The sequence below is a fragment of the Periplaneta americana genome, chromosome 3 (genome assembly GCF_040183065.1).
Source record: "Periplaneta americana isolate PAMFEO1 chromosome 3, P.americana_PAMFEO1_priV1, whole genome shotgun sequence".
NCBI classification, from domain to species: domain Eukaryota; kingdom Metazoa; phylum Arthropoda; class Insecta; order Blattodea; family Blattidae; genus Periplaneta; species Periplaneta americana.
Window position 1 is genome coordinate 151,436,716 of NC_091119.1, and position 14,492 is coordinate 151,451,207.

General features: G+C 37.2%; 2 protein-coding genes across 2 annotated transcripts in view; one reads left to right on the top strand and one right to left on the bottom strand.

Moving 5' to 3' along the window:
* LOC138696649 (reticulon-1-like) overlaps positions 1-14,492 on the bottom strand; it is a 261,158-nt gene that overhangs the window by 138,078 nt on the left and 108,588 nt on the right. The window lies entirely within an intron of this gene.
* lace (serine palmitoyltransferase long chain base subunit) overlaps positions 4,506-14,492 on the top strand; it is a 151,630-nt gene continuing 141,643 nt past the window's right edge. The window contains exon 1 of the mRNA XM_069821867.1: positions 4,506-4,639. Coding sequence (XP_069677968.1) covers positions 4,522-4,639 — 118 coding nt within the window. The 5' untranslated portion in view covers positions 4,506-4,521. The remainder of the gene's footprint in view (positions 4,640-14,492) is intronic.

Genomic DNA, 14,492 nt, shown 5'->3' on the forward strand with positions numbered 1-14,492 from the left:
CATGCCCTGCTCATCTCAAACGTCTGGATTTAATGTTCCTAATTATGTGCAGTTCTGCATTATTTAAATTTCTCCATTCTCCTGTAACTTCATCCCTCTTAGCCCCAAATATTTTCCTAAGAACCTTATTCTCAAACATCCTTAATCTCTGTTCCTCTCTCCAAGTTTCACAACCATACAGAACAACCTGTAATATATATTCCGAGGCTTATTGTGAGGTTTCGTAACAAGTTGTTTTTTTACGGTGATGGGTAGTTAGTCCTTCGCCCAACCCCCAAGCTGGAGACCACCCCTTATCGGCTGTCCACGACTGCTTATTCAATATATTCGCAGCTATCCTCCATATCTGGAGGCCGTCTCCTCTATCCGCAACCTGAGGACGCGCCATGCCGTGGTGAATATATTAGGTTATTTAAGGTTATTTACCGTCAATGGGATTTGTGATAGCGAGATGGTATTTGGCGAGATAAGGCCGAGGATTCGCCATAGATGACCTGAAATTCGCTTTACGGTTGGGGAAAATCAGGTTACTAGTCCAAGCGGGGATCGAACCCGCGCCCGAGCACAACTCCGGATCAGCAGGCAAGCGCCTTACTCAACTGAGTTACGCTGGTAGTTCTTATTCGATGTTGAAGACAACTATTTTCATAGAGAAGAAGACAATTTAGCTATATCTAAATAGGCCAATCCCGATGCAAGGATGGCTGCCATAAACCCTCACCAAAAATTTACATTTTCACCGAGAACAAGTTAACCAAATTCCTTACAAAGACATCCGATGATATATTATTTACTTATGAAGGTGGTGACGGCAATGGGAATTGCAGGGTAATGCCGTTCTAATGAGTTATGGCAATTGAAGCTAGAGTACATGAGTCGAGGTAAGAAATAATATAATGAATATTCGAGATGCGAAAAATGGTATGTCGCTTATGTTCACAATATTGCTGCTCATAAAAGTAGTGTTTGCCATTTAAAAAATGTAGAGAAATAAATCATGATTAGGTCAGAGATTAACAATACTCAAACAAATTCGCCCTTATTTTATATGCTATCCAGCAGGAAAACGCTACAGGCGATTAGCCTGTAAGAATAGTTTTCGCAGGTCTATAATTCCTAGTAAAATATCAATGTTTCTGACTTTATAAAATTCCGAAACACATACTGTACAGGTCATTGTTTAGGAGAAATGAGGCTACTTTTTTGGCCAATACAAGGATTAATGCTTTGGCACTCATGAGGCATGGAGAGTGAGCATCCACCACAATTCCAGAAAGTTGTGTTGCAGATAGTTTATCAACAGTAATCTCACTAGAGGTTTTAATTTTATCCATAAATCTGCGAGTGTAACACGAGCAGATTTATCTAGAGAAAATCAAAACTCGAGTGGGATTTAATTGATTATTACACTATTAGAAGAAATTATATAAAGATTAGAAGAAATAAAACACTCTAATACAATAAAATATTGACTTACTAAAATTCTATTTCACTAATGTTACCTTCACCACAACGTTTGAACGGAGCCATTTTCAGTTGACTATGCGGAAAACAAATGACAATCGCAAAGCATGTTTTATAGTACCGTAAAGAATATGTAGTTTCAAATGTTGGCAAACATTGAAATGAATGCTAGAGAAGTGATAAAAACAAACAAGTGCTAGAGAAGTGATAAAATTGTAGGATAAACAGCCTGATTGGTTGAAACACATCCTTTCGTTCCGTTTTATTGGTCAAAAGTAGTATGACGTAGTAAAAGTGTAATAGTCAAAGCTTAGAGGAATGGAGAAATAAATGTTCACCATTTAGGGTAAACATTGGTAATTTCGTGGCAGTGGTTATTTCGTGATACTTTTTCTTTGCTCTTTTGTGAACTAACCAATGGTGTTACGAGATCCAAATTTCTGCCAAGGAATTGCATATGTTGTCCAGTTTCCAGAAACATACAGCTAAGCTTTGTGTGACTATTGTAGTTGCTTCAATGAGCTTTTATCTTTGGAGAGAGCAAGTTTCCGTCGACTTCTCAGGCATATAAATTTTGTGGATGTTTGTAATTACATTACAGGCTTATTACTAAAGGTAAGTATATGATATTTGGTACAAAGATTTATTGTATCTTCATGAAATTTTAGGAAATGCTTTTGGAATTTTAGATAAATCTGTAGTCGCCATATAGGCTTAGCTTTACTGATAGAAATCTTAGCTGTTTGAGGCGAAATTTTGTTGAGCATTAAGTGTTACAATTTTTAAAATAGTATAAAATGTATTACAATAGGAATTTTAGAAATCTGAAGACAAGATGTGATAACAAAAAAGAAAACGGAGACGCAATGGGTTCAGTGTAGCTTCTGTTTGATTTGTTATCATGCTAAGTGTCAATGATAAGTGTTAGATGACTTGCAAGAATTGTGACAGAAGATGGAACATGGCTACACCATTTTGGACCGGAGACAGAGGCAGACAATGGAGTGGCATCATGCAAATTCACCAAAGAAATAGAAATTCAAAAGTACACCTTCGGCAGGAAACGTTATGGCTACTGTGTTTTTCGATTCAGAAGGACTCTTGCTTGTGGACATCATGCCACACGGGACCACCATTAATTCTGACGGGTATGTTGCAACGCTCAAGAAACTTGAAGTTCGACTGAGTCGTGTTCGACGACATCGGGAGAAGCAGGATGTTCTGCTATTGCACGACAACGCACAGCCATATGTCAGTCACAAGACCACAGACCAGATCAGAAAATTCGGATAGACAACACTGAAACATCCGCCTTACAGTCCTGAACTGGAACCATTCGATTACCATCTCTTTGGTAAACTGAAGGATCCCTTCGCGGAACGAGGTTAGAAGATGACTCCCTTGTGCACGCTGCTAAAGAGTGGCTCAGACGTGTTGGTCCAGACTTTTATCGTGCTGGTCTACAGGCCCTCGTTCCTAGATTACGTAAGGCAGTTGAAAGGGACAGGGATTATGTGGAAAAGTGGCATTTTGTTCCTTAAGGATGCATCTACATTCTGTGAAAATAGCAAAGCTGTAGGATAAAAGTATAATTTTTAAACAAACATTATGCATTACTTTTGGAGTTACCCTAGTAATATAGGCTATAGTAAAGTACGTAATAAAAGTGTTCACCCTTTCAGGGCAAAGAAGATCCCTCTTCAATATTAATTTTTACTTTGATTTCATTCTTATTATGTGTTGATATGTATTTCTATGTTTTCTTGCTATGAATATTAGACGGAATTACTATGTTTGAAGTCTTGTAACAATAAATGAGAATTTAATTTGACTTTAATGAATTTTTCCACAATTCTTCTACCTCTCACGAAATTTCAATGCAATATCACGAAATTACCAAGGTTATCACGAAATAACAAACCTTTCAGCTTAAGTTTTAAAAGTGGTTTTTGGCACATATTGAAGAACGTATCCAATCTTTTATGTCTCCAGATTTGTACAGCAAGTTATCGTCTTTTAGATGAAAAAATCGGAATAAGGATATATTTACATATTTGCATTTTAAATTAGTTTTCATGAAACTATCACGAAATTACCAAAGTTTCCCCTAAAAGCAGATGAAGATATTGTTTTGCTTTACATCTAACATGAAGGAGAAATTGTCGAAGTTTATGCACCAATGGTTTAAAAACAGTTGCATGTTCATGCGCATGCGCAATAACGTTTATCGTGGAAACAAGCCTGGTGCCATTCAATAGAGCATTCCGTCATTGGACCATTCTCCTTCATCGAGGCGACAGTCAAAGGGAATGTGTATCTGGACATATACAGAACTTCTGTTGTTGATCAACTCCCCCAGGATCGGCTTTTCAGGAACAAGGAGAATCCTTGCCTGGCCACCTAAGTCACCCGACTTGACGCCCATTGATCTCTTTCTGGGGCTTTATGACGAATGTTGTGTACCAATGTGGTACAGTTGACACTTTAACCAGTGTATTTTCATTTTTGTAAGAAACTCAACTGCAGGTATTTTTTTTATCTCTAGAGTGGTTCAATAGCTCACTTAATTCTCGTTGTCAACAACCGATACCATTTTTCAGGTAAAATCAGCTTACTTCCCTAAAAGTAACACCATAATAGCGTACTTACTATAGTAAGAGTGGGAAAACTGGAGTGGCATGGTTGCAAATCATATACAAAAAACTAGAAATCACGGTAATTAACATTGACTTAATCAATTATGTGTTTACCGCAATAAGTTCTAATCCTGCGACCTTCAAAATGCATTGGAGGGAGTACTTCTCACGTAATACCAAGTAACCTTGGACACGATGCAAGATTGTACAGTTGTTTGTGTGACGATATTTCATCTTACATAATTCTGGAATTCACATTCTTAATTTATATCTACTCCAGTATTCTGGTCTCTTTTTCGCCTCTGAATGTTTTTAATCCTCTGAAAGGTTTTTGTGATAAGCATTTATTATTAACGTTACATTAAAGACAGTGAAAGTGGATTTTTAATGTAGTTTTATGGGTACATAATTCTCATTTTCAATGGCATTATCATGTGATCGCAAACTTCCGCAAGATACAATCAAAGCAGAGGACATGAACCAACACAGTGAGCAGGTTCGCAGTGCTGGATTGCCTCTCTCACATGCTACTACTACCGGTAAGTACAGTTTATAATCTCACAGAACTATTTTACTTTGGTGAAATGTACACTAGACTTCTCATCAGGCTGCTTTTTAAACAAAGTACAGTGCTCGAACAGTTAACATATTATAATTTTTAACTAGGCTACAACTTTATTTTACAAGACAATAATAATGATTACACTTCAAAAACAAACCCGTTAAAAATTAAATTCACTGAGGGGTCTACTGCAGTGGACAAGCACTTTAAATGGTAAGCAGCATATTATGATACATGCACTCTTAGCATACTTTTGAAATGCGTCAAGTCTGTTCGTGCACTACCCTGAATAATTTATATTTAAGTATAAATCCGAGTTATTGTACGCTACAGCAGAAATCCTTCCTACAAGACCCACAGGTAAGTTATAAAGCCTTAACTCACATCATGTGGGCCAGCGGAATTGCAATCTTCCTAAGCGAGACGCTCCCAGTAGCTTAAACTGTGGCGAAAGTGTTTAAATGGAATTTGTTAAAATACTTTATACTGAGATTGGAGACGGAAAAATTCTGGACAAAAAATTACTCCTCTCACCCGTACCTCCATTACTTATTCAGCTAGAATTCCTGCAGAGTGTATACTAATGATTAAAACACTGGTTAATCACATGTTTGGACTAAAACTCATTGTTTACTTTAAGCATACCATATTCAATCATCAAATTAATGCACAGGTAGCGTTTTATTTATTTTTAGTTGTATTTAACGATACTGTATACCTACTAGGTTTTTTGGAGTCGATGGAATCTTAGGCTTATATCTCTGCTGGTGAGTGACTTGAATTTCAAGTGGCGTATCTAGGTCGTCGACGCCAGAGTACTAAAAGGCAATATAGCGTTGTGCTACCTTCTCCCTCACCGAAAACTGTGACGTTACACAGAGGTATAAATCACAGTCTTCAAGTAAATGGAGCACATTTTGCTCCCACACCGAAAACTGTGACGTTACACAGAGGTAGAAATCGCCGTCTTCAAGTAAATGTAGCACATTTTGAACATTTGCGGTAGTGAACATACTGTATACAATTGTATTCCCATTTACAGTAATGTTTCCCATTTGTCAACTGACTTCTGTGTCACACGGTATATAGTTGGCAGTGCTTTGTTTCTATTGTAGAATTGTTTCACCTGTTGTATTCCATGTCCTGCAAATTCCTTTGACTGCTACTGACCTTAACGCTCATACGTTCAATACATGTCAAATTAAAAAGTTTATTTCTTCTAAAAACACGCAATTTTCTAATTGCAATATCACTTTCATTATTGCTAATTACTCGCACATTTAAGTTATTTTATGAAAATATTTCACAAAACAGCAATAAAACTAAAAAATAGCATCCTCATTTCGCTTGTAACAAAATCAATATAAAGTACAAGTTATTTGCTAATATAAACACTTCAGTGTAACACACTTTTGCTGATTGGTGTAAGTCACGACATATTCACTAGTAAATTATTACTTCGTAATTCTGCGAGTGGCGCGAGACCATTCCAATGCTAACGTGATTGTAAATGTCAAAATGGTTACACTAAAGCCTATCGAAAAATTAATTTGTTTCACAACATGTTAAACAAAACCGTGAATAATATCAACAAAAAAAGAATTAAAAAAACGTAAGATATGTCTGTACTACGAACTTCAATTTCTCATACATATTTCAATTTCCACGGTAAACGTTTAGAATGCTCAGTGCCTCTACACTGAACAGTGTAAGAACAAAATGAATGATAGCTTAAGGAAGAAAAAATGGCATTTAATTTTATAATTTCTACGTAAAAAAAAACGTCTCTCGTACAGGCCATGAAGGTTCCTGAGTGCAGTGGGACACAAACTTCGTAATCTCGACACTAAAATAACCGAAACGTTCCGGCCGCTTTACTCCCAGGAGAGAGAGAGAGAGAGAGAGAGAGAGAGAGAGAGAGAGAGAGAGAGAGAGAGAGAGAGAGAGAGAGAACTTCGGTAGCCATTTGACAGGAAGTTCGATGAAGTTACAGCTAGAAGTAAGAGCAAAATATCGTCCGATACCGACCTGCTCTCTTGAAATTTGTAGCCTGTCACATTTCCAAATGAGTTAACTCTGTTCTTTTCTATACCTGTCGTTCTCGGTGGCCTTATGACACTATACGTGGGGTTCGATCCCCGCCGAGAGCGAAGGAATTTTAAGTGGAAAAATCCTAAGTAACAATTTTCATGGGATGATGAAACACAGACCCATGAACCCAAGTGGGAGCTTTACTTCATATACAGGATTCCTTTCCACATGAATAAAGACGAATAAGTACAAAATTCTTTATTAGGGCACTCCTTTACAGATATCGGCATAGCGACTGTAGATACTTCTACTGGAGAAGAATGGAACTATGTCAATTCATAATCTTACTGATTAATTATTTGTATCGATACTCTGTATACATTTTATAGCATAAATTGAAGTGGATATCAATTAAGCTTAAACCGTTCAGAAGAAATACTTAGTTCTCAAGTGTTCGGCATTCGAAACTAACCATCTTTTCGACCCTCAGCCGTATAAAACGGACTAATGTCACCGCAAGAGAAGCACAAGTTTTTCCATGTCCCTGTTTTATATCTACTACTCGTTGTAGTAACGTTATAACTGTTGTTTAAATAACTAGAATTAAAATCAAATAAAATCAATTCTCATTACCTGGACAAATGTTCTTTTTTTATCCGTTTAAATTCGAACTTGCTCGCATAAAATGTTCATTTTTTTTGCATAAATTACAAACATAAAAGTGCTTAACGATAATATATTTTAAAATATGCACTTCGCGATTTAAATGTTACAGCATATTTAGTGCCTATCATTTACTTAGAAGCTAAATCAGTAGGCCCAATCAATTCCGAAACGTCGAGGACAGGTTTCATCATCGTGATGTACACACATTTTAAAAACTGTACAGCAGATATAATGCAACCTATAACGATGATTTGTGAAATATAAAACAAAAACACCAATGGTGAAGAATGAATAGAATGGAGAAAAATTCTCTCCGGCACCGGGACTCGAACCCGGGTTTTCAGCTCTACTTGCTGATACTTTATTCACTAAGCCACACCTGATTCTAGCTCCGATGCCGGATTGAATCTCAATTTAAGTTCTACCTTTCTGGTCCTCCTTTGGTGGCTTACCCTCATGTACTTAAATCTTAACGGTCACTCGATTGTACCACAATTTCCTATCCATTCTTCAAAGATTCATTAAAAATAAACGCATATTTAATACATAGTGTGTTGCTGCACTATCTAGTTACCAAATATGGTCGTTTGTGGCCGCTTGAAACATGAGACAGTTGGTTAATTCTTGTGTAATTTCACATCTTTCATAGCTCAACATACGAATCACTTTGCAGTTACAATCCCATCAGAAAAAAAAAAAGACTTATAGCTCTAGCATTGCATATAGCTGACCAAACTGTAACACCAGCAACAATCAATTACTCCTCAATAAAATTACAGTCTACGAATTATCTGAAGCACAATGCACACAAATGTTTGTTAACTCTATCATTCAACTTAAAATATAGCTCATCAGTCCACAAAATGTTTCTGTAGAAGTTAGTAGGTCTATCAGTTTCATTCCGAATCACGTAACACCCACAGAAGTCAAGTCTTCTATCTGGTCCATTCTCGTTTAGCTATGTAAATCTATACGATTTCATACACAACATCGTCAACATCATCCTTTAACTCCTGCCAAAATCTTCTAGTTGGTTAGAAGCAGTATGCTGATTTCTTGCGCTACTGGACGAACGCTACAACAGTTCAGGTACCTACTTCAGTTCTCTCACGCGTAATAGATTTTTGTTTACACCGTAGGCCAGGATTCATATGCAAATGCATACTCTCTCTCACTGGTCAGTTGACAGCAGTGAGCTCTATAGTATGGGTATAGGTGTAGAGCTCACTGGTTGAAAGTCATGCAAAAACATCTTTAAACATGTTTAGAACGTCCGTGATGAAGAATATGTAAAGTTAATCGTGCATATTTTTGCATATGTCAGGCGTTTCTGCATTTAATAATCTAGTGTGCATTTATTGTAGTACATATTGAAGATTTTACTGCATAAACTTCCAAATTTGCATTTTGTGAAGGAAAGTAAGACTCTACATTGTTTGGTTGTCAGCCCACAATATTTTGTTTAACTGTACTCGATGACTGGATATTCCTTGCATATGAAGGGTAGGTGTGGAAAAATCAAAACACCCACCCCCTGCTTTTCTTCCATTACACTATGGCACAACAAGAAGCATTCCCAAACATCTCTACATGTCTACCTACTATCATCCCCTTATCCACCGTTGATCTGTTTCACTTATTCTCAGTTGGCGCGCCAGCAGTCCGAGTGTCAAGTGCGTTGTATTGAAGTACAGTATTGTATGTGCGGTTTGTGTGAGTGCGTTCGTTCGTGATGTCTCCTGCAAAATTACCGAGTAGTAGAATCCTTAACAAAACATACTTCCCAGGCACAAGGGCGCACTGGTGAGGCTGCCAAGATACAACTAGATATGGTGCTATCAAAAGTCCTGATTACAGCACAGCGCTCAAAGTGAAGAAGATAATGTGCCTAGAAAGTGTGGTTTGATTGCACCTGGATTTTACAAACTCAATCTGTACAAATGATGAATGATCATTTTCAGCATTCGAACCTTGTAGGTAACAAGTATGACAACAGATAACCTAGAAATGAGTTGTGTTTTACAACCAGAAAAATTAAGGTAAACAAAGAAATAAAATTTCATCATCATCATCATCATCATCCTCTTATCGTGTCCTCCTTTCGGAAGGTCGATTCCAAATACGCTTCCATTCGTCTCTGTCTTCCCAAGCTATTTTTTTCTGTTTATTTCATCCTATTTGTATACCCATTCTTGTAAGTTCTTCTGAATTTGATCTATCCAGCTTTCTTGTGGTCTTCCCATTGGTCGCTTTCCTTTCAATTTTAAATTTAATATTCTCTTCGGCAGCCTTTCCCTTTTGTTAAGATACCCAAAACCCTACATATTGAACCTTTATGTCAAATAAAAAATAGGCCTAAATACCCACCTATCATTCACATTTAGTTTTTTTCAGAAAGATAGTAAGTCCTACAAAAAAATTGGATTTTGTATGTCTATGCACATTTTTTTCCTTTTACTATGCGTAGTTTAGACTTTGTTTGTCCATATAAATCCTGGCCATAACTACAACAATGGGAAACTCCTCACTACCTAAGTTTAGCGATTATCTGGCACGTCTTTGGGACGCGCAGGACAAAGAAAAATTCGCATATAATAATTACTAATTCCTCCTTCTCACACACTGGGCAGATCATTTCATTTATGTCTTTATTTGATGCAAGAAACAAACTTTAAAATCATTAGGACAAACATCGAGTGATCGCCATTTTGTGTTTTTGATTTAAAATAATGACCTGGTAACTTTTACTAAAGATTATTGTATTTCATGTACAATATTCCCGGATAAATTGACTCGTAAATATTGAATATGAACAAAATTAGTTTTTTTTACAGACAGACTGCATACTCAATATAATTTTTTTCCGGCATCATGGATGCCGAAAACGTTTATTTCCGCGAAAATCTCGAAATCAATATTTTGCAGCATCACAATGTATATTGTGAGCTTGGAAGCAGACTAGTGTTACTATTTACACAGTAGGTACTGCTCCACCCTACCTGGACTTCGATTATATTTCCTTAGAAGGGGTGCGGCTACCTGTCTTCAGTGTTATTCTAGACAGCAAGGGTTGAAATTGCCGCTAATGCATTGTTCTCTTGAATATATAATATACACTAAATACATTTATGCCAAGCAGTCTCTTAGAAGTATAGTAATTTCAAAGTAATATAAAAAATACAGAAACACTGCAACTAACAATTTTATCAAAACATACAGTTTATCCCCAAAATATAGCCAAAATGTGCATTTTAACTATAAATATAATGTAGCATATAAAAATGGTCGAAATATTCATTTATTGTTCTTACTTACAAATTACTTTTAAGGAACCCGGAGGTTCATTGCCGCCCTCACATAAGCCCGCCATCGTCCCTATCCTGTGCAAGATTAATCCAATCTCTATCAACATATCCCACCTCCCTCAAATCCATTTTAATATTATCCTCCCATCTACGTCTCTTCCTCCCCAAAGGTCTTTTTCCCTCCGGCCTCCCAACTAACACTGCATATGCATTTTTGGATTCGCCCATACGTGCTACATGCCCTGTCCATCTCAAACGTCTGGATTTAATGTTTCTAATTATGTCAGGTGAAGAATACAATGCGTGCAGTTCTGCGTTGTGTAACTTTCTCCATTCTCCTGTAACTTCATCCCTCTTAGCCCTAAATATTTTCCTAAGAACCTTATTCTCAAACACCCTTAATCTCTGTTTCTCTCTCAAAGTGAGAGTCCAAGTTTCACAACCATACAGAACAACCGGTAATATAGCTGTCTTATAAACTCTAACTTTCAGATTTTTTGACAGCAGACTAGAAGTTGAAGTACAAGAGAGCGTCTTACCACATCTATTTTAAGGGATTGAATTTCTGTTTTCGTCACTTATTGCAATGCAATAAGTAGGCCTACATGGCAATGCGGCTATGAAGCCATGTATTATGTTCAATACTTTCATGTTCTACCGTAATTTCTAATTACAATATCACCCATTACCACCATATATTTTTTTCAAATTCGAATCGACTCTGATAGTTTAAAAAATTCAAGAAATGAATAATCATAATTTTACATTACGTCTGAACATGCTACATCTGCTGAACTGCGCTAAATATGCCAGAGAATATGAGGCACTACTTTGACTTTCACAAATTACCCAAATGTTCCCCATTAAGAATAATGAGAAGATATTGTCAATAAATTTACCATGATAAATGCCCCTTCTGTACAACAGTAAGTGGATTAACGTTACACAAGGATGAAGATCTAAATGAGAGAAAGCAATGATGAATTGTTTAGAAGAGGCGTAGATTGTACTTTATCCATTGCTAGTGATGAGAAAGGAAATCGCAATTCGACTGTAACCACTCCACACACGTCAAAAGAGGAATCATATCCACTAACAAGCAACTACCGTCAGCGTTAATAAAAAATATAACTTGATGAAATGTAATCCCTCAAGAATACCCTTATATCCGACGGATATTCCAACAACTTAATTGGCAAAGACATAAATGGAACACACAATAACAAGCACCGCTTCTCCCCTGAACCCACGACTATCATCATAATTGTTTATGTCAAGGACACGTGCGAAAATTTCAAAAGCATTTCTAAAAAAAATACAATTTTAGAACTGCTTTTAAATCGGACAATCAAGCAACATACTTCTCCAAATTCTGTCTAACTGAAATCGAAATCTCATGGGCACTATGACTGCATTTACAACATCCCTTGTGAACTAGTGATGGGGTGTGATTTGAAGACCTGTGATTTTGTCGCTCTGATAGGTTTGTCACTGGTTCCGACTGTGACTATAGTTCCAAAATCACAGCTCCGAGAAATCACCATCTCCGAGTGATACGTGATTCATAGCCATGGCGACTGATGAACGCATAAGACAGCTACAGAGTTCAGACAACAGCAAGTCAGAAGATTAACTTGAAGGGACAACATATCTGGGATCTAATTTACTATCGTCCCACTCTTCATCTTTAGTGAATGCCAGGGCATTACAACATTCGCAATCGCCAAGAATCTTCCGAACACAAATTTTTTTTTCCGGAGCTGTCACAGTTCAGAGCTGTGACGATAAAATACTGTCATACCCCACCTCTAGTGTGAACGTGGTCGGTTGTACATACGAAAGAATAGCAGGCCAATAAAACAGTGCCTCATGGATAAATCCAGAATTGCTCGACACAGTTTCGAGGCCGGTTGTAGAAATTGGAAAAATACCTGTAGGCCTATCTCATAAATCGAAACTTCTCCCATTCACAGAAAATTAAAAGAAGTTGCACACACACATTTTATCGTTCAGGTCTTATCAACCAGCTTAGTCTCAACCTCCCAGATGTATGGCTACCTATAATCAAAGACGAAGTTCGTGAACTGCAAGCAAGCAGGAAATTAAAGCCCTTCTGTCTTCGAATTTTTTATTCCCTCTTTCACCGCTGGATGACAGCACTTGTTTCAATAGCCTCGCTTATTTTCATTGGTGTACATGGCGTTTTATTTTATTATAGTGTATTTCCATAACCCATATTCGTATAAATTCTGTCTTGGAGCCTTCATGTGACCTTTCACTTCATCTTATAGCCAGTGCTGCCAACTGTAGTGGAATTTGAACCATGGTGAGAAGGAGCGTCCAAAACTTAAAAGTATTGGAAACGTAGCGACTTTTTACTTTTCATGCACATTTTACTTTTTTTTTCTAGAACAAATTTCGAAAAATAATGTTTTTCAAACATAAGCAAGTTAGCTAAACTATTGCTGCCGCATGGATTTTTTTTATTTTAGTAAGTTATTTTACGACGCTTTATCAACATCTTAGGTTATTTAGCGTCTGAATGAGATGAAGGTGATAATGCCGAGTGAAATGGGCCCCGGGTCCAACACCGAAAGTTACCCAGCATTTGCTCATATTGGGTTGAGGGAAAACCCCGGAAAAAACTTCAACCAAGTAACTTGCCCCGACCGGGAATCGAACCCGGGCCACCTGGTTTCGCGGCTAGATGCGCTAACCGTCACTCCACAGGTGTGGACCTGCCTCATGGTAAAGCAGAAAGTTTTCTCCATGATAGGCAATATAAAAACAAAAAGAGGAGCGACTTAAGACCTTCTAAGGGTGAAGTTCGATTTCCTAACCAAAAATAATTTTATTGATGTTTGGCCTACAGATTACTTCTGATGATCATATCAATAAGTTTGATAGAAGTATGTTATCGGTTTCAGAAAACTAAAACGATGAAATCATAGGTAATATCGTCCGATTAAGATCAGCTTCATTCTTTAGATACTGCAATGCATTACTTTTATCTGAAGTGTTTTAAGAAATCACCTCCCCCATTTAGTATAATTTATTATCAAGTACTATTAATCAACATGTCACCAACGTCATGAATGGTGTCAATATCGTCATATATACGTTTAAGTTTCACCTGTCTAACAAATACAGCAAATCTCACCCTGAAGGATGTGTTTTGGTTACTTTTTACATTACTTTTACTTGTAATACCAAAACGTAACGGAGTTTCGTCAGAGCCGCAGTGACATTTCGACTTTTTGTGTTGGCAGCATTTTTTATTGCCTTCCTTGGACACAGAAGCATATTTAGCTAGTTTGTAACTACTCCAACGAGTAGGAACTGCTTCTCACCTCAGTTGTTTTGATCACCTCAAGATGAATACAGAGCCAAAACGCTGAACATAATAATTATTATAATAATGAATTAACAATTATAGTAGGAAAAAGAACGGAATATTGACAGAGGAAAGGGAAGTATCTCGCCACAAACGGCAAAACCCTTACTTATATCATGTCAGAATTTCTACCAGAGTCTCTGGCAAAGAAAACCGGCGCTCTAGCCGATTCAGGGACACGACTCTAGGCATGACGTAAATATATGACACGAACTTCTTGACTGTACTGCCTTTCCGAAGAAAATCATGCTAATACTTATATCGGCCTTAAAAATCAATCATTGTCGGCTGGCAATGAACCGGAGAACCTCTGATCTAATGGCAAGCGGGGGTAATCAGTCGATTATTGAGCATGACTGAGCAGGATATTTCAACTGATGTTCAAATATTTACAAACGATCACAAATGTCCATTACAAATGTTTGACTGGTAGA